Genomic DNA, 18,517 nt, shown 5'->3' with positions numbered 1-18,517 from the left:
AGGCTTTAACCCCCTGGGTGTTGCTGGACAAGAGGAACTCTGACTCTTTCTGAAGAAAGGAGTTCCATGATGCAGATTTTAAAGCAGATCCATGATGCAGTTTCTTTGCAGTGGTAATTAATGCAAGCCACCACCTGTCTGTCATCACCTGCTAGAGGGTATAAACTGGCCCAGTGACTCTGCCCAAAACTTTGGGATCAGAACAAATATAAGTCACTTGAAATAATAAATTAAAAAACTCTCTGAAAGTGCTTTTCAGTATCAAGGGCTTTTTAGCATACGTGCAGGAAAAAATACGGATTGGGAGACGGTCTCTGTGTAGTATGGTAGAAAGGTCTTAATGTCATTAGGGGTTACTTCCTCCAAGTAATATTACTAATCATGACAATTCCTGTCTGTGCATAAGCTTGTAGCCTACCGTGTATGATTAACTGGAAGCAGATGTTATTTTTATCAGAAGCAATAACATTTAAATTCCATGTGAGTTAGGAGTATCATATAACAAAATGTAAATGCCAAGAATATACCAGGATTACTTGTTAATAATAGCTTTGAAGTTTATCCTTGATTTTTTTTGTATTGTATTCCTGTGGGTCAATTTTATTCCTACTTAACATTGTGTAGGAAGGCATCTGCTCCTAAGCCTGTGCAGCAAAGCGCTGACCAGCTGTCACGTACCAGCATCTCATTAGCCAGTCCTAATGAGGTGGAGAAGAATATTGAAGGAATTGCAGAGAATGAAGAATCCTTATTGCCAATGATAGTGGGAAACAGCTTCATCGATGCTAAGGTACAGTGAATTTTACTAACTCCCAGATCAGAAATCTTTCTTTAGAATTCATTGCTATAACATCAGACTCCTTATAAAAGTAAAATATGTACACTACAAACCTCCAGGAGTTTGTTTTTTTTTTAATGGGAGAAGCACAAGCTTGGCAATCCAGGCTCAAATTTTCAAGATTTATCTGAAAGTTCAGCTGGAGATATGGTTCAGTACATTTGTCTTTGACTGTACTCCGCAGCTTGCAGAGTTTGGCTCTGGCATCAAAGCATAAAGGCTCTGTAGACTCGGGGCTGCTCGGTGGCCTGTGCTGGTCCAAGCAGCACAGAGCGAGTCCCTGTCAGCACCGAGCTCAGTAAGTGCCTGTGCACAGTCTAGTCAATTCTGGCACTAAGCAGGTGTTAAGAAAAATATTATTTTTCTGTATATTTACTGGTAAGACAATGTTGTAGTTTATAAACTCATACTTGGTCAAATTATAAATTAGCCTAGATGGCAGGATGTACCAGTGGAAGAGTAGAATCTTCAGTCCAGCAGTCCAGTGTGACAACACCACAGTGGCCTTCCTTTCACATGCAGACATACTGAGTTAAGGCTTGTTCTGTTCACACTGCAGGCTCGAGTGCAGCTGCTCCCTGAGGATATGTGTGAGAGTTGGGAAACGGAAATGGACCCAGTAGAGGCACAGACACTGCCTATGAATGGCCATATTCTAAGTCCTAGAGCAAGAGCAGTAGCTGGAATATTTTGCTGTGTGTCTGCAGTATTGCAGCTTTGGGTCTGGACAGAAAGCTTGCCAGATATAGTGGGTCTGTTCTTGACTTGTGCAGATGGGTACCAGACCACAAAAATGTGACTCACCACTGAGGCTTCCTTTTTCTTCATTTTCAGTATGGAACCAATAGGTAGGAATAGAATAAATATTTTCAAGTATCTTAGAAATTTATTAAAATAAATGTCTGCATCTTCCTCTGTTGTAGGGAGGGTCTGATCTGATTATTAACAGCTATGGGCCTGTCACAAAGACTAATGGCAAGAAAAGGTGGCTGTTCTTCCAAGATGCTAAGAAGGTGAAGACTGAGGAGGTAATTGCTCTAACAGGCAGAAATGCACAATCTTTACTGTCATACCCTCTTTGCAAAGGAACATAGGTAGTTTTCTATTTATGGAAAAACATGTTTCATGGTCTTAGTATTAATTGGATAGTTTCACTTGTGTAAAGTTGATGGTGTTCTATCTCACCATAGTAAAATCTTACAGAAATTTCATTTTCTGAAAGATGTTGTTAGGACACTGTGACTCTTTACAGTTGGCAGACACTGTAACTCTACAGTTAACTGATTACTTACTTGCCTTTGCTTTTGCATCTGTGAGCAGATGGAATTCTGTGTACTTTGCATCAGATGAACTACTTCTGCAGAGACTCTGTATAAATATAATTACAATTTAAATATTTAGTTAGAAATGAAAATAATATTTAAATAGAAAGAATCCTCTCCTACCCTGGCAGCTAAAATTCTTGTTGGCTGAAGAGAAACAAAAGAGGGAAACTAAATGATATACCCAAAGTACTGAGAAAATTGAGAACTTGAATAGAACTGTCTGGCTTCTGGAATTGTTGGTCTGGACACATTTGCTATTTGGCTGAAAAAAAGAACAGTTTAAAACTGAAGTGTTAAACCAAATCTGGGACATTATTATGCAAATTCACACCTACGGAGCATGTAACTATTCTTTATTGCATTTCAACTTGTGTTGTGCTCTTGTGTGTTTAAGAATTAGAAAGTTCTGATATCCATGTCGTAAATTTGTATTGAAAAAAATTTCCACAAGCAGATGTGTATTTCTTATGCCTCTATATGAAAAATATTTGCTACCACCCAAGGAGTAATGCTTAAAGAATATGCATGAGGGGATGGGAGGGAGCTCTACCAAGTGTGTTTTTAAAATACTCTTCAGGTCTCTCCAGTGAAAGAATTTTTGATTAGCCATGCTTATCTAGAAGGATTATTTCATCTACTGTGGAAAAGTATGAGCAAGACTTGAGATTATTTTAAAATTCCTGTAGGAAAGCCCTGAGAGAAGCATTCAGGTGGAATAGTAGGCAGGAAATGCAGTAAAAATTCAAATTATGGCTCAGCTTTTCAGAGGCTCTTTTCTCTGTGCATTTCCACAGCCGCAGAGGAGGTTTGTGCAGGCTGTGTGTCTGTACCAGCCAAGCCCCACGGTGCTGCTCAGCCAGGATGGCTCCCCCGGCTCCCCCGGCCAGCAGTCCAGCTTCCAGGTGCCCTTCAGTGTGGTGGCTGACACCGAGCATTCGGCCAACAGCGAAGGGAGCCATGAGACTGGAGACTCCGGGAGGTTTTCTCACGAGTCCAACGATGAGATCCACCTCTCATCCGTGCCAAGTGCCACCCCTCCTGGCAGCAGCCCTTTGGCCAGCAGTGACTCGGTGGTGGGCGCGGGGAGCCGGGCCATGAGCAGCTGTGCAGAGGTGCCGCTGCTGTTTGCTGCTGGCCACGCTCCCACCTCCCCTCTGCAGATCCACCCAGCGGTGCCCAACTGACACCCCGGGGCCACGCCGGACGTTCTGTGTGTGTCTGTTCGAAGGACAATGAACAGGGAGCCAAAGTTTGATTGTGGAAAGCCTGACTAACCTAGCAGGTGATCTGCAGTTCTGGTGAATGTTCGGGTTTTTTTCCTATATTTTGGTTTGTTTTTTTGAAGCTCACTCATTTTGAATGTTCAGTGGTCAAAAAATGTGAAAGGAGTGAAGACTTCTGACTAATGTTAAAAATATGTCACTGGAGCAAAGGGAAGGCTGTTGGCCCTTTTGCTGACTATCTACCTCAGTTTACCGAGAGGTGAACTCTGAATGACGACTGCTTTACCTCATTTGTGTTCTAGTTGGTCTCAGCTGATGGAACTGAAGATACTTCCTAGTAGTGTTGTTTCATTTTGGGTTTTTTTATTCCCCCCCCCCCCCCCACCCTTGCCCCAGTTGTGTGTAGAGTGTGTGTGTGTGTGTGCATGTGTGTGTGCTCAGTGATCAGGGAGTTGTATAGGTTGGTGGACAAGATTGTTTAGCTGAAGCTCTGTCTTTAAAAAGAAGGAAACCCCAGAGTATAAAATGTTATGATTTAATGTGGTTGACACAGAGTATGTTAAAAACTGGGAGAACTGGAACTTCCATGTATACAACCACATGAAATCTTTTGTACCTCTTGATTTCTTAGATGCTCAGTAAGCCTAGGACAGTGCCTTTCCCTCAGAAACCTGTACCAGCAGCTGCTGGCAGCATGTATGCTATATCCTTGGGGCTCTGAGACATGGTGGATTCCCTCCACTGTGGCAAATATTGCCCCTGTGTTCACAGTTAAGGCTAAAAATCATGGTAAAATGAAGAAGTACTCAGCATTTTCAAACAGCTTGGCTTTGCCTGGGAATTATGGAATAGATAATAATATTTATATTGTTATGAGTATTCCAGTATCACAGTACTTCTTAGCAGTGGTGCCTTGCATTATATATTATGAAATTACTGATTTGCCTTATTCCTTTTTAGTATTCATAAACTTCCTTTGGAGTACAGAAAGATGCCTTAAATGCTTCTTAGGTGTTTTAAGTAAACTGTAACATGAATTTATAGTTCATTTTTACCCATCTTTGAGTGCTGATAAGCAGTACTAGCATTGTAGTATGTCTCAGAACTGTTAGGATGCAAACCTGCTCCTTGCCTTCACCTAGTGTGCTATTAGCCAGGAATTTTAGCTCAGGGAGTGACTTTACCTATATGCCAATCTAAAACTCTGATTAGGGATGAGAAATAAAAAAGCCAGAGCTTTAGTTGAAGAGTCTGTTGAAAGAGGTGAGTACTGCTACTGCCTCGAACCCATGCAATTCCTGTTTTATACTACCTCCTTTGAAAATGATTCTAGTGTTTTTTTGGATTTTGTTGTTGTTGTTTTTTCCTGTACTCAGGGAACAGTTGTTACTTTTAAGCTGCCTCACGGAAACGTGGAGCAAACGGACAGGGTATCGTTTTGTTTTTTAATAGGAGAGAGCGAGAGACAGGGAGGAGGCTGGAATCATCCAATGTCATAAACTTGCCTGTATCTATATCCAGTCCTCTTCTCACTCCTCCTCTTTCTCTGTTCTACTTAAAAAGAAAGAAAGAAAAGGAAAAAAAATTAGGCATATGTTTTTACTTAAAGAAATTGTTTAAAATGTAATGTAAGAAATCAACCATAGGAACTCCTGGCTCTATTTAAGTCTGTCAGAACTCCCACTGACTTTACTGGGGCTGAGATGTCACCTCCATGTGTGCCAGGCTGACTCCTGTGTTGCTCCTCAGTATCAGTAGGTGGTCAGAAGTTGTGGGTAAGCCCTACTCTTGTGATTGGATTGTGCTGAGGAACCGAGCTCTGGTTCCTGGAGTTCTTTCCCTTGGAACTGTTGCCAGTCCTGAAGCACACAGTACACATTCACCTCTCCCTAACAGTGTTGATTCAAATGCTTGAAGAATGATCTTGTACCAAAGACTTTTCTGTAGAAGAGAAGGAAGCCACATCCAAAAGGAATTGAACTAGTTAAAAAGCTGTAGGTTTGAAGAGCTGAAGACATTTTATTGTATAAGTAGTTACTAACAAAAACCAATAGGGCTTCTTGATTGTAGTAGCCGATTGCATAGGTGAGTTGTATGCTTCAACAATTTAAACTACCTTGTTGTTACAAGAGCCTTTAAAGAAAGTTATAATGCCAGCAGATATCTCCAAAGAATTTCGAGTGTAATTTTTTTTCTCCAGCAGGTAGTTGATGAACAGTACAGTATTAAGAAAAGTATTTTTTAACAGTTTTTTATCTACTTGCTGAAGAAAATGAAAACCTTTTCACCAAAGATTTATTTTTGGTCTTGTCAGGCAGAATGTGTAGTGTACAGCAGAGTACTGTTTTTAGTTAGGTAAAGTGTGAATTAATCAAAACTAGAGTAAGAATGTGTAACTGTAGCATGAAGTTTCACACTTCATCTTTCAGAGTAGCCCCTTGTGTTAGTTGCCTTCAGAAAGAGCTGATATGCAGATGGTAACTGCTTCTCCAAAGACTTGTTTGCTGTAAGTACTGGTAATGGGATATAATTTTATGATCCTTGTTACAGGTAAATACTATAAATCCTAAACTCTTCCTTCTAAAGATCCATTCTATAGTTTAACCTATGGATAATCTGAGAGAAACAGACTTCATATAAAATCTGCCAATCTTATATAGATGCTTTAAGTTCAATAGCCAAAGAGTTGAAAATGCCCAGTGTGTAAGAGAGCAGTGCATCCAGAACTGGATCCATCACTTATTGTTTTATTGAGGTACTTCTTAGCAGCAAATAAAGAAAACCAAAGATATTTAAGGTTACCTCAGCATATAGGCAAGCTTAGTTAGGCATTAATTATTCTGTCTTTATTTTTATGTTAACCAAATATTAAACATTTCTCCAGAACCTAGTCTACATTCATGTGCTTCCCTTTGACACAGTCATGATTTCTATAGAACAAAAATCCTCTCCTCAAAATTCATGGCCTAGTACTAATATATCACAAGATTTTATGAGAGAAATTTGTCTCATGATGGAAAACTCCAACAGGTAAGCAAAGGAAAAAAAAAAGAAAAATTGTAGAAATTTATAATATCTCTATTGAACTTAACAACAGAATCAATCCTTCATGATTGGAACAGAGCAAAATTTAAAAGTTTAAATGCTTCATATCCTTGCAGTCAATGCATGTAATTTTAAATACAATATTACAGATGGTAATTTTTTTGAAGCTATACCTGTGGCTGTCTAAGAGAATGAGTTTTTCACTTTGTTCATTCCATTTGCCTAGAAAGAGCTGGCAGAACAGACCAGGCAGACCTGTTTCAGGTTTTCCAGGTTTTTCTTCTAGTTTATGTCTGTAGAAACTGGGTCCTGGAGAAAAAAAATATAATTTCTTAATTATGAATTTTGCTAAATATGTTCTGGAAGATGAACATAAATGTGGAATTTAGTGTTACACTGTGTGAATTGATTTTGTTTAAGTGTAGTAAGAACTAAGGAGCCATGGCTGGTGTAATGAGTGTATGTGCAACCCTTGTGTTTTAAAAAAAAAGCAAAAATGTTACCATTGATGTGACTTGAAAAGCATCAAAACTTACAGAGGAAACCTTGAAACTGACTTGCCATGGTGATGGTGTTTGTAAGAGAGGATCTGCCCTTCAGCTGCCACAGCAAGGCCTGTTCTGCAAGACCTGGAGCCAAAACTGAATGCTCAATCTGCCCACAGCTACACTTGTGTACTTTCTCCATATTTAACAAATGCAAAGCACTGTCATCTTTCAGTAGTTATCCAGAATTGGGAATGTGTGTGCTGTGCAGAACAGGGCATATCAGTTGGTTACTTTTTAATAGCTCTGCTATTGTAAGAGAAATCTGAAAATTCTACATATCACTTTCAGTAATTTCCTATATTAGCTCTCCATTTTTTGTATAACTGATGCTATTTTTAACAGAAAAGAATATGAAGAGATTGTTTTGCCTGTTTTTAATTATTCTTATAGTTCATTCCCTCTCTGGGTTTAATCCCATACTTTAGATGTGAACTTCATCTTGTTTGCCTTATTAGAATCAGGGTCCTCATCCTGTTTCTTTTTAAGCCAATGGGAGAATTAATTTGTATTTCAGTTTGCATAGTCTGGACAGACAAAATAAGCTTTTGTTTGTTTGTTTTTTAAACCTTCACAGTACTATTATTTTAAAAGGACAGAAGACTTAGATGGTTAAAACTCCCACTGGCAAATGGATTTTTGTAAGAAAAGTCACCATGCATAGGAGGTCCTCTGTAACTCTCCATGAAAACTCTCCATACTACAGTATTAGCCTGTAGTAAACACTGAGTATTTCAAGTCAGTTTACCTCTTTTTCATTGCAAATCAAGTTAACTTGAATGACTTCTCATTTGCTGCAGCCTGGGTGTACACAAGCAGAGTTACTGTTGGCTCTCAGTAAAATGTTACTCTGAGCTAGCTCTGAGCTCTTGTTCATTTTATCCATTACAGAATGAAGTTCATGCAGGGAAAAGTCCATCTCCTAGCACAGGGAACATTGGTAGGTTTTGTAGGGCACTCCATGTTTAGCCAAAACTCCCATTCATGGCAACCAAAAAGAGCTGCCCAGGTGTAATGCTGGTGGTATTTCACAGAAACCATTTTACTGACATTATTCTCAGAAAACAGAAAGCAGAATTACACTTAGTAATTGCTAAAGTGGTAGTTCTTAGGTTGAACAATTGTTACACACTTACCAGTTGCTGCAAATGCTGCTCTGGTAATGGTAGGCAATCTCTAAAGCAGAGGGATTCCTGTCTGCAGGAAATACTGAGCACCTTTCTGTAATAACACTATGTAGTATTTTGGAACATGTGTTTCAAAAACCACTGTTCTTCAATACAAGTCCAAACCCAAATCACTTACTATTAACAGAGAAAAGAACACAAATTCAGTTTAGCTTAAATGCGAGTACATTTATTTCTTTGGAATCCCTCTGGATTCATACTGAGCCTGGTCCTCCTGGCTGACTCAAAAGGGATGTAAAAACATGCTTAAGGCTTTGCTGTGTTGGGCCCTCTGATTCCATAGGGTTCCTTCAAAAAAAAATCCAGCTTTTCATGGTTGCATATACTCACATTGCATCTGCCTGGTGTGTTTTCAGTGAAGACTGACTGTATATGAAAAATGGACTTACACAAATGTTGCTTTTTGATTGTTTGGCTTCTTTTTTTTTTTTTTTTTTTTAAGTTGTGAATGACTTGCCAGTGTAGGAGCCAGGTGTGTATCTCACATTTTGGTGTTCTGGATCCTTTCACTCCGTGTGCCATTTTCTTCTAAGGGCAGCAATGGCTGACTGGCTAATGGAGGATGGAGCTGAATTGTATTAATTTTATATTTGTCTCAGGGGATCAGCTCCATGAATTCCATTGCATGAGGGAAGCTAATGTTTGCCCTGATTTGAATGTAACTTTTTAATGTCTTTTAAAAACTATTTTGTTTAATAATGTGGACTTGTTTTTCTTTTTCTAGCATTCTAGTAAATATTACCTAGTGTGTTGGTTAATTTCTCCCCTCCAGGGTTGTTTATATACTACCCCAAGGTCATGCCAAAAAATAATAGAAGTTTAAATGCCAAATGTTTATGAAACTGCTGTCTAAATACTGATTGATTGCACAGTTGAAATAAAAGTTTTCCTTAGTAAAAGTGCTACTTGATACTTTATTTTCAGTGTCTCTGAGGAGTGGCCCAAAACAAGGAAGATAAAAACTGCAGCACCTCATTTTGGGCTGAGCAGATAGGGAAATTGTTGGCATATGAAGTCATAAAAAGAGGTAGGCAGTACACTGGAAATACAGTTATTGAGAGGTAATTGAGAAAATTAGACCAATGCTGAAAATATGATCCAGTATTTTAAGAGAGTATTTGTAAAAAATGAATAAATCCTAAATAGAGTAGATAACTTACATTTAAAAAGGCAACAGTTTCAAATAGCTAGGGAACAGTCAGTCTTGGATTGTGCAGTGATACAAAAGCTCTACCAGTGCAATCCACCAGGGCTGCTGCTCTTTCTCTAGGTGAGAACAGGAACCAACTGCAATTCCCAGTTACATTACTGCTGGTTAGTACTTGTTCATTTTACGGTCCAGAATTCTTATTCTCAGTAGCAATAATTAAACAGTAAAGCTCCATCTTTCAAGGAGCTAGTATTGCAAAAGAAAGCTTAGAAACAGCCCTGGTTTGGGATCTGATGCTGTGCTACCTGTCTGCAGTCTGCCACCAACCTGAATGTCTGAGCTACAGCCAGGTGAGTGCTGTGGGCCACTTACACTGCATGGCCACATTCACTGAGATGACAGCATTGCTATTTCTTTGTTAGGTTTACCAGGGACAACAATCTACAGTCTTAGCTTATCTGTTTTTTGGATAAAAGATCAATACCTTGGAATATGAAGGCCAGCTGGTCTAAAAATCTCCTTTGCACCTAAAGCCAGACTTCATATCCTGTTACATATGAAAAAAGACCTCTGCTCTCCTTTCATTTATTCTTGAAGTTACTTCTGTGAATATTTACAAGTAAATCCAGTTGGGTTTTCTGTTTGGGGATGCACAAACATTTGTTACCAGTAGGATTAAACTATGCCATATCTTATTTCTAATACAGGTTGGCACTGTGCAGCCCAGCCTGTTTTCCCTTCTTCCTTCATTTGCAGTCATGGCTCAGCATTGGTCGCTGGACAGTAAAGTATGTCCTCTACCAGGAGAGAAGCTATAGGTGTTAAAGTTGCTGTTGTCTATGCTGCAGGGTCCAACTCTTTCTATAACTGATGTATTAAGACCTGGCTTCACCTTTTTCTCCTCACACAGCAAAGAAGATGGAATTCGAACCCCTCTCTTCACATACTTGCATGTAAGAGCCTCAGATAAATGCATTCAGATTTGACAAAGAGAGATCAAATTGTTTCTACCTGAAAGAGGAGTGTAAACTTTATTTAAATCCCATAATTTAAATCCTATTTACACAGGAATGCACCATTAAGACATACAGAAAATGTAAATAATTCAGGATCTAGCTGTGCCTCAGTGACAGAGATGCTTGTTATGAATAGATGTGGGGGGTTTAGATAAGTCCCTGCCTTGTTTTATTGAGGTGGCCAGCACCCCAAAACCCACTCTTGTTCACAAGCTCTTTAATAATGGCTGATTCAGTCTGGTATAGAATGAATTATTTATCTAATAGACACAAAACTAACAGACATAAGACTTAAAACAGACTACATACTACACAGGAAAGCACAAAAGAAACTATTAACAGCTAAATATACAGTGCATGATAGGGTACCATTTTTTAATACAGCTAGTGAAGAAATCCTAGATTAGGATTCAATGTATGTTGCCATCCAGTTGTTGACGGGGCACACATTGAAATCCTTTCCCTCAATTTACGGAAAAGTAACAACAAAGATGCGTTCAAGCTTCAGCAGAAGTCGTCTCACACATTCTCTGGGAGTGCGTAAGAGACTTCTGCCTCTGTGATAATTCATGCGTCTTTTATAGATTGTAAAACAGTGACTCTCAGCCAAGAATATTTATTTTTCTTTTATCTCTTCCCACATTTGCTCTCCAGAATAAGATGTTGATTCTTAGCTGGGGGCTTGAGCATTTTTGGTGCCAGAGATGACCCCATGCTGGGCCTCTGCCCTGCCTGGGTTATCTCTTCCATGTGCAACAACTATCTGTGCTAGAGAGGGGGGACACATCCTGCCACATGGTTGCAATCCACAACTCACCTATTGGACGACTTGATTTCGGATGGCATCTTTGACACAGGGTAGGTGCCTTTAGTGGCACGATGAATGTGCTGAAAAAATTTGAAGTTTCATACTCAACACAATCTGGAAGTTACAATGCTCCCAAAAAAACCAAAAACTGAAATTACAAAAGCACCTTACCACCTCTGAATACTCAATCCAAAATCATGAACTTAAATATTCCCTGTGTTTAATGCTATCTTTTTCATGGTGTCTTCAAAGCCTCTTGCTTTAGAGGCCAAAAGCAGCTGCTGAAAAAAAAGCTGAGATAAGCTGAAAGATCCCCTTCATTGAAATAAGAGAAGTGCTCTTATCCCAGTTAGTCTCAGAAAGGCAATGAAGCCCTTTGGCAAATGCTAGGGTTAATATACCCCTGGCAGGGCCCGCCTCTCGTTCCCACTATGCCCATGAAAAGGGAGGAGGTCATTACCACATGGTATAAAAGCTCTCAAAGGAGCTGTAGTTCCTTGGCTTCTCTGACTTAAATTCAAGGTGAGTAAAGGGCTGGATACAGAAGAAAACTCTTTAGGGAAATGATGATACCTTCTTTTTTACTACAACTACATCCAAAACCAAAAACCAACCAACCAACAAGGTCCCCCACCCCCCCCCCCCCCCCCAAAAAAAAAAACCACCCCAAGGCAAGCCCTTTATTCCATTTCAAACCTCTTACAGTGGAAATCCCGTTCTGACCTATCCCTGTTTCAGATGATCTTTCTCAGACTTGGTAAGCCACTTTTGTTATCGTGTTGGACCACACATGCACTGACACGAGAGTACGACTAAATACCAGCACCTTTACACATTTCCTTCTAAGAGAACTGCAGAAAAGTTATAGTCAGTGACACAGCCATTCCAAATACTATGAGTGCCTTCCATGAGAAAAAAAATCTAAGCTGAAAGAACTGCCTCAGTGTAGATCAAACAGTTCATTTAAACTCTGAACAGTAACCTGAACAAGCAGGCCAACTTGACTTTTGCAGGCAATATGTTCCTTTAAAAAAAAGTTAAGAAAAAACTGGGGAGACAGCTGAAGCAAATGAATTTAAAGGCCAGATTATATTTTTTAAGAGTCTCTGCCTTTTTATTGGATATAGCGGAACAGCCAGCACCACCACCACTGTGAAAAAGCACAGACAAAACTCCCATGACATAATAAAAGAAACAGGAGTATAGCTAGAAAAAAATTAACTTTTTAAAAGCTAACCTATTTGACATACTTTTCTTCCTTGGACAAGTCTGTAGGTAGAGCCTAACATTTATTGCATCAGACACAGATACAAAGAACATTGCTCTAAAAAGTTAATTTTACATTTCAAATGCTTTGCAAGCAACATTAAAAATTAACATGTCTCAAGACATTTTTTCCCTTCCACAAAATCTTTTATCTCTAAGCATTAGTAAATACATTCCATGGTCCCTCCATTTAAGAGGGTACCTGTAAATTACTACAGTGTGATAAACAGAAGCAAATCAAGAACAGTGAGACACTAAAGCTGTTATATGTGGCTGTAGTACATAATCACAAATAGTCCAGTAACTGTTTATGATGCTTACTGATTACCCTGACCGCAGCAGTTCTAATCTTGGCAACTGCCTGCTGCCACCTCTACCAATGCAAGCTTGCAAACAAAAGGGTAACCTGGACCTTGACCGTGTTTTATATTGGTCATTGCTGCTTGAGAGTAACTGGAGTCCAAATACAGCCTGCAACCCCTTTTTGGCTATCAGGAAGAGGCTAACAGACCTCTATACAGCTTTCTCTTTGCACAGGCAACAAGAATTCAAGCCTCACAAAGCACACAATTAGGCAAATTAAGCATTCAGATGGTCTAAGTATACTCTAATATTAGTTTAATTCCCAAACCCATGTAAAAATACATTCTAAAATAACCTCTTTAAAGGGGATCTTCAAAGCTGAAGATTATAAATAAACAAGAAACCAACTCCCTGAAGACGCAATCAGGGCTGTCAATTCCCAAGAGGTTCTCAGTCCTCCTTCATGATACATTTGATACAATTAGCACAGGGTGGGAATATACTGATACATCACTACATTATTGAAAGTTGCATGTGCAGGTTTCTACCCATCTCCCCTTTCACAGACTTGCTGGCAGAGGTCAGTTACTTCCCATAAAATTTCTTATTCAGAAGAAAGATCAGAAGATTGACATTCACTTTTGCTCTGTCGAATAACTTCATGACAGCAACACCTTCATACTGCAGCTGCAGGAGATCCTGCCAAAGAGAATATCTTAATGAGTAAGGAACCCTCAACAGCTCACAGAGAATAAAAAAAGACCCTACAGAACAGTAGGATCTTAAGGAATATCAATGAAAAAGTACACAGCGTAAGATAGAAAAGCAGGAGACTAATTAAAGATCCACTCTTACTGTGTAAGAAATAGTCATTCTAAGGCATTTAAGATCTTAATTATTTTAAGCAGTGGGTTAAAAAAAAAATTACAAAAGAGAGCAGAAATAGAAGACCATTCTAAGAAAGCCAAATTTCAGATCTAGCCATCTCTATCCTTCTTATTCACACAGTAGCCATAAAGCTGCTTTAACATTTAGAAAGGGTTTCCTATGTGCCTAATTCTATCATGTACCCATGAAACATGACAGCATTCCACAGTATCCCTTTCTGAAAGCTTTAGTTGCCACAGATCTCAGGGAAGTGGCTTATAGCACTTTAATCTAGGGCACAAAAAGAAATGGCATCTCAGTCACTATGCATACGATGCTGATTCAATCTCTGAGGTGTTTATGTAAGGCAGTATTTCTAGTTATACGTTGCTTTGTCAGCAATGCACCTGCACTGATTTTATCTCACTGATTAAATTCTTGAAGCAATCCCACTCTTGCAGGTGACAGGGTGGGTAGGTGTGGGCATGTGGGTGGGCGTGTGTGATGTTGCATCCCTTGCTGCTGTCCTCTGACAGCATCTACTTTATCTGCAAAGCCCTGCTACAAAGGCATAGTGGTATAGTAAACCATGTGCCTGAGAAGCGAGTAGCCCCATGAACCAAGAAGTTCATGACCAGCTCTGATGGACTAGGACCAGAACAAACTAGGGGAGTCCTCAACACAAATGACAGGTGTGAGGCAGCTGTCCATCCCAGCAGCCAGTTAGGTGGCATGAACTAACTGCAATGCAAGGTCTTCCTGCACACAATCTGTTTTGAGAGGCCTGAGGCTTCCACAACTAACAAACCTAATGAAGACCAAGATGGACGGGGGTGGGCAAAGAAGTGGAAGAACGGGACAGAGACACCACATGTAACATTACTGGCATGAGAAAAAGAACAGGGAGCCATTTGGGAAAAGGTCAGTCAGCATGCCTGTTCTGGTGGCCTAAGTAAAGGTTGACACCTAAGGACGACACCTAAGAACGGGAAAGAAACGGGCAAGTATAGGGTAGCAGAAAGAATACCAATACATAATGACTGGCTGAAGCCATCACACACAAGCCCAGGTGACTGCTGCCACAGACTCCCAAGCTCTCTGCTGTAGCAGGAAATTGTTGAAAATGCAAATGCTTGTTTTGTGTGCATATGTATAAATGTAATTAAGAACACAGACTGACATCAGGCTTTCATTAGTGAAGAAACAAAAAGGAGTTTGGATCCCCCTTTATGTGTTGCATCTGTATCACCTGCAACAAATGGGTTATTTTTGAGAGCATGTTTCAGACTGTTTAGGCAAAAACCATGTCATTGCTATTTTGATGAAGAGTCTGGCAAGGGGAACTTACATGACACTATTAAATAGGACAGTTCTTACCTGATAATGCAACATAAAGGTTTCCATCTGTACCCCCATGAATTTTGCTTTAACCTCAAAATCTCCTACTTCTTCTGTTGGACTGATTTCAAAAATCACGTTTTTAAACCTGTGAAATTTGAGAAATGAAAAATCACAGGGAGGCAATATATGAGATAAGACAAAGATAAATTTCTAAGAATTTTGTTTGTAACTCTTTATTCTATTATCCCCACTGGGAATGAGCCTGTAAAAGCCAACCAGACTCAATACAACAATGAACAGAAGCCTAACAGATTCTGTGGCAGGTAGATCACATCTTCACATAAGCACAGCAGGAAACAGGGTAATTTAAGTTAGCTTGTACAATCTAAACAGTCTACTTTAGTGCTGCACATTCATGCCTCATTTAGTGCACAAAGTATGATTCAGGGTTGAAAAAATTCTAGTAACAGGCAGCTCCTCTATATTCCACACAAGATATGCCAGCTTCTCAAGGCTAGCAAACTACAGCTGGAGAAACTCAAGCTAGCATTAAGCTGATTTTTTAACAATGAAAGCTATTAACCATAATAACAATTCACCCAAGGAGGTACCCTTCCATAACTGTGGGGGGGACAGAGAAGGGTTTGGGGAAAAGAGGATGTCATGTTTAAATCACATTACACTTCTCAATCAAAGAATTTATTTGCTTCAACCAGAAAAAGAGAACTGAAGAGTGATCACTATGCAAGGTTTCTTGGCCCTAGTGATGCCAGCCTAGGCATCAAAACAAATTTTTCAGCTTTAATAGCTAAGTCTACCAACAATACTAAAATTCCAAGAACAAAATTGCAAGACAGTGCAACACAATCTCAAACAGATCTCAGAATTTCTGGTCCTCAACTATCAACATCTAGACTAGTTCTAAGAAAAAGACAAGAATTCAGCATACCTATTTCCTTTTCCTCCAAAAAGGTTATTTAGCTCTAAAGAGCTTTAAAGAGATACTCACTGGCTACCTTGCAGGTCCTCAATCTCTAAAAGCACTCCCTTCTCATGAAGTCGAGCTGCTGTGTATTTCAGAGAAATCTTTTTACTGTTTTTGCCTTTCATCTCTCGAGGTTTCTTGGAGACTCTGGGGAAAAAAGACAAACCAAACAAATTAGAAGGTCACTCAAACAAGTAAAGACATTTTGAGCAGTAAATATTCAATCCTATTTGGCAGAGGGGATAGAATCAGTATAGCTAATGAACTATGACTAATGATAGATAATGATGTACTTCTACTAGTGAGTTTACCTACAAAGCACTTGTAGCCCAGATCAGATGAAAAGGGTTCACATTCTCTCATCTCACTGGAGAAGACAACAATTTTTTTCCCTCCCAGAAAATCTGAATTGTCTAGCACTAAAACAAGCTGACTTGTTCTGGCATAAAAAAGGGGACAACTTGTGATCAAGGGTTTCCTTGTAGGTAACTATGTTATTTTCATTCTCTGTTCCTAAGAAGGATGACAGGAAAGACTGACTGAGCAGCAAGTGCATATGTGGGCAACAAGCTTCATAGCACTGGACTCTCTGCACTCCCTTCTCCCAAAGGGACCAAAAAGTCTTTCAAGTTTGTCTTTTTGACCCCATTCATGACCAGGATGTCTCCCTGTATTTTCCTATTGCTGCTGAGACCCTTTCGCTAGAACTATCGCTGTGAGAAAGAGCTTGGACGAGGAGCTTGGAGTAGGTGGCATTATGGTTCTTCTTAGCAACACATGCTTCTTGTTAAGAAGCACTTCTAGGGCCATGGAACCACCTGCTGTAGGTCATGAGGTTTGAGACCATCTAAGCAACCTGAAGGGGTGCAAGTCTGTGGGCCCTGATGAGATGTGCCTGTGGGTACTCAGCGAACTGGTGGAAGAAGTGGCTAAGTCACTATCTATCATATTTGAGAAAATGTGGCAGTCCAGTGAAGCTCCTACCAACTGGAAAAGGGAAATAAGGAAGACGCAGTTTGTCTCACCTCCATGACTGGCAAGATCCTCCTGGAAACCATGCTAAGATACATGGAAAACAAGGAGGTAATTGGTGACAGCCAAAATACCTTCACTCACATGCCTGGCCAATTTGGTGACCTGCTACAAAGGGGTTAATATAGAATTCCTGGATGAGGGAAAAGCAACTGACATCATCTACCTGTATTTGTGAAAAGCATTCAACAACATTTCACACAACATCCTTGTATCTAAATTGAAGAGACATGGATTTGATAGATGGACCACTTGATGGATAAGGACTCAATCGGATGGTCGCACTCAAAGAACTGCAGCCAACAGCTTCCCTGCGAGGGTGGTAAGGCCCCAGGACAAGTTGCCCCGGGAAGCTGTGGCTGCCCCACCCCAGATCTGTTCAAGCCCAGGCTGGATGGGGCTTGGAGCAACCTGGTCTAGTGGAAGGTGTCCCTGCCCACGGCTGGTCTTTAAAGGTCCCCTCAAACCCAAACCGCTCTATGGTTCTACGGTTCCAAGATACTTACTTGCCCTTGCTGGCCAAGTTATCCAAGCAGGTCTTTATGTAACTTTTGTAATAATCTACTTGTTCTCCATAAAAAGTAGCTTTGGAGTTCAAGGCACTGTATGTCTGCTGCAGCTTCACTAGCTCCGCCTTTCTTCTCTGACGGTATCTACGCTGATTTCTGATATCCTACACCGAAGAGAAAGACAGGCAGAGACTTAACAGTCATTTGAGCTCTCCAGGTGCTCAGTCCCAGAGCCACTGAGTACTTGAAACATACCATTTGATTTTGTTTAGTACTGCTTCATGCTACAGGCTTGAGCACTCAGTTGCACTTGCCCCAGTTTAAGTGTCACAGTTTCTTCTCTGTGACAACTGTTTGCAGAACTAACCAACTCTACACAGCAGTACACTTGCACCTTTTGTGGCTTTCTCGAACTTCAGTTCCGTCTTAGTTGCAAAGACTAGAGTGGGCACTGACAGCACATCATACAAAAGCAGCAATTTTGCCACCACTGTGTAGGGAAAGTATCTTACAAATCAAGCACTGTAACCATAGCAGCACACAGTCTTCGTTATTTTTCTTTGTTAGTCAGCCCTTAAGCATCACTTGCCTTAACACCTCAACAAAAACCCACTACATTCATTGACTGCTACTTTAATATGTGACACATATTATCTATAGTACAATTAAATCTTATCAGATCCCTAAAGGCAATTATTTAGTTGGTTTACTTACATAACATTTCCCAAATAGTTTTTCAGTAAACATTGTGATATAAAATACATTGTCACTATAGCAATGTACAACAGTACTGGATCTCTTTTGTAAGTTTTTCACAGCCACCCCCTTATCGTTTAGGTATTCTTTAACAGGCACATTTAAATAAAAATAACAGTTAGGACATCTTAAAGTTATGGGCAAAACTTCCTTGTGTGAATAAGCTTGTAGAGGCACTACTTAAATCAGTGAAATGGAGCAGAAAAACACATGACACACCAGGACTTCCCCTCCAAGCTATTAAGTTTTTTCTTGAAGTACCTGAGAACTTGGCAACGCAGTCATTTGAGAGAACAGAAACGTTGTATAAAAATAAAGGAC

The 18,517-nt window shown here is 39.9% G+C and overlaps 2 protein-coding genes across 3 annotated transcripts in view; one reads left to right on the top strand and one right to left on the bottom strand.

Annotated features, from left to right (window-relative positions):
• Nucleotides 1–9,056, top strand: part of PRTG (protogenin) — an 82,747-nt gene extending 73,691 nt beyond the window's left edge. The window contains exons 18-20 of the mRNA XM_048317985.1: nt 625–790; nt 1,762–1,866; nt 2,958–9,056. Of these exons, the coding sequence (XP_048173942.1) occupies nt 625–790; nt 1,762–1,866; nt 2,958–3,347 (661 nt within the window). The 3' untranslated portion in view covers nt 3,348–9,056. The remainder of the gene's footprint in view (nt 1–624; nt 791–1,761; nt 1,867–2,957) is intronic.
• Nucleotides 9,057–12,224: 3,168 nt separating this feature from the next.
• IQGAP1 (IQ motif containing GTPase activating protein 1) overlaps nt 12,225–18,517 on the bottom strand; it is a 55,737-nt gene continuing 49,444 nt past the window's right edge. For both annotated transcript variants that reach the window (XM_048317489.1, XM_048317488.1), the window contains exons 35-38: nt 17,438–17,604; nt 15,924–16,046; nt 14,951–15,059; nt 12,225–13,405 (exon numbers count right to left, since the gene is read on the bottom strand). In XM_048317489.1, the coding sequence (XP_048173446.1) occupies nt 13,292–13,405; nt 14,951–15,059; nt 15,924–16,046; nt 17,438–17,604 (513 nt within the window). In that variant the 3' untranslated portion in view covers nt 12,225–13,291. The remainder of the gene's footprint in view (nt 13,406–14,950; nt 15,060–15,923; nt 16,047–17,437; nt 17,605–18,517) is intronic.

Source organism: Corvus hawaiiensis, chromosome 13, assembly GCF_020740725.1.
Source record: "Corvus hawaiiensis isolate bCorHaw1 chromosome 13, bCorHaw1.pri.cur, whole genome shotgun sequence".
NCBI classification, from domain to species: Eukaryota; Metazoa; Chordata; class Aves; order Passeriformes; family Corvidae; genus Corvus; species Corvus hawaiiensis.
The sequence above is the reverse complement of the archived record's forward strand: the minus strand, read 5'-3'. Positions and strand labels throughout refer to the sequence as shown.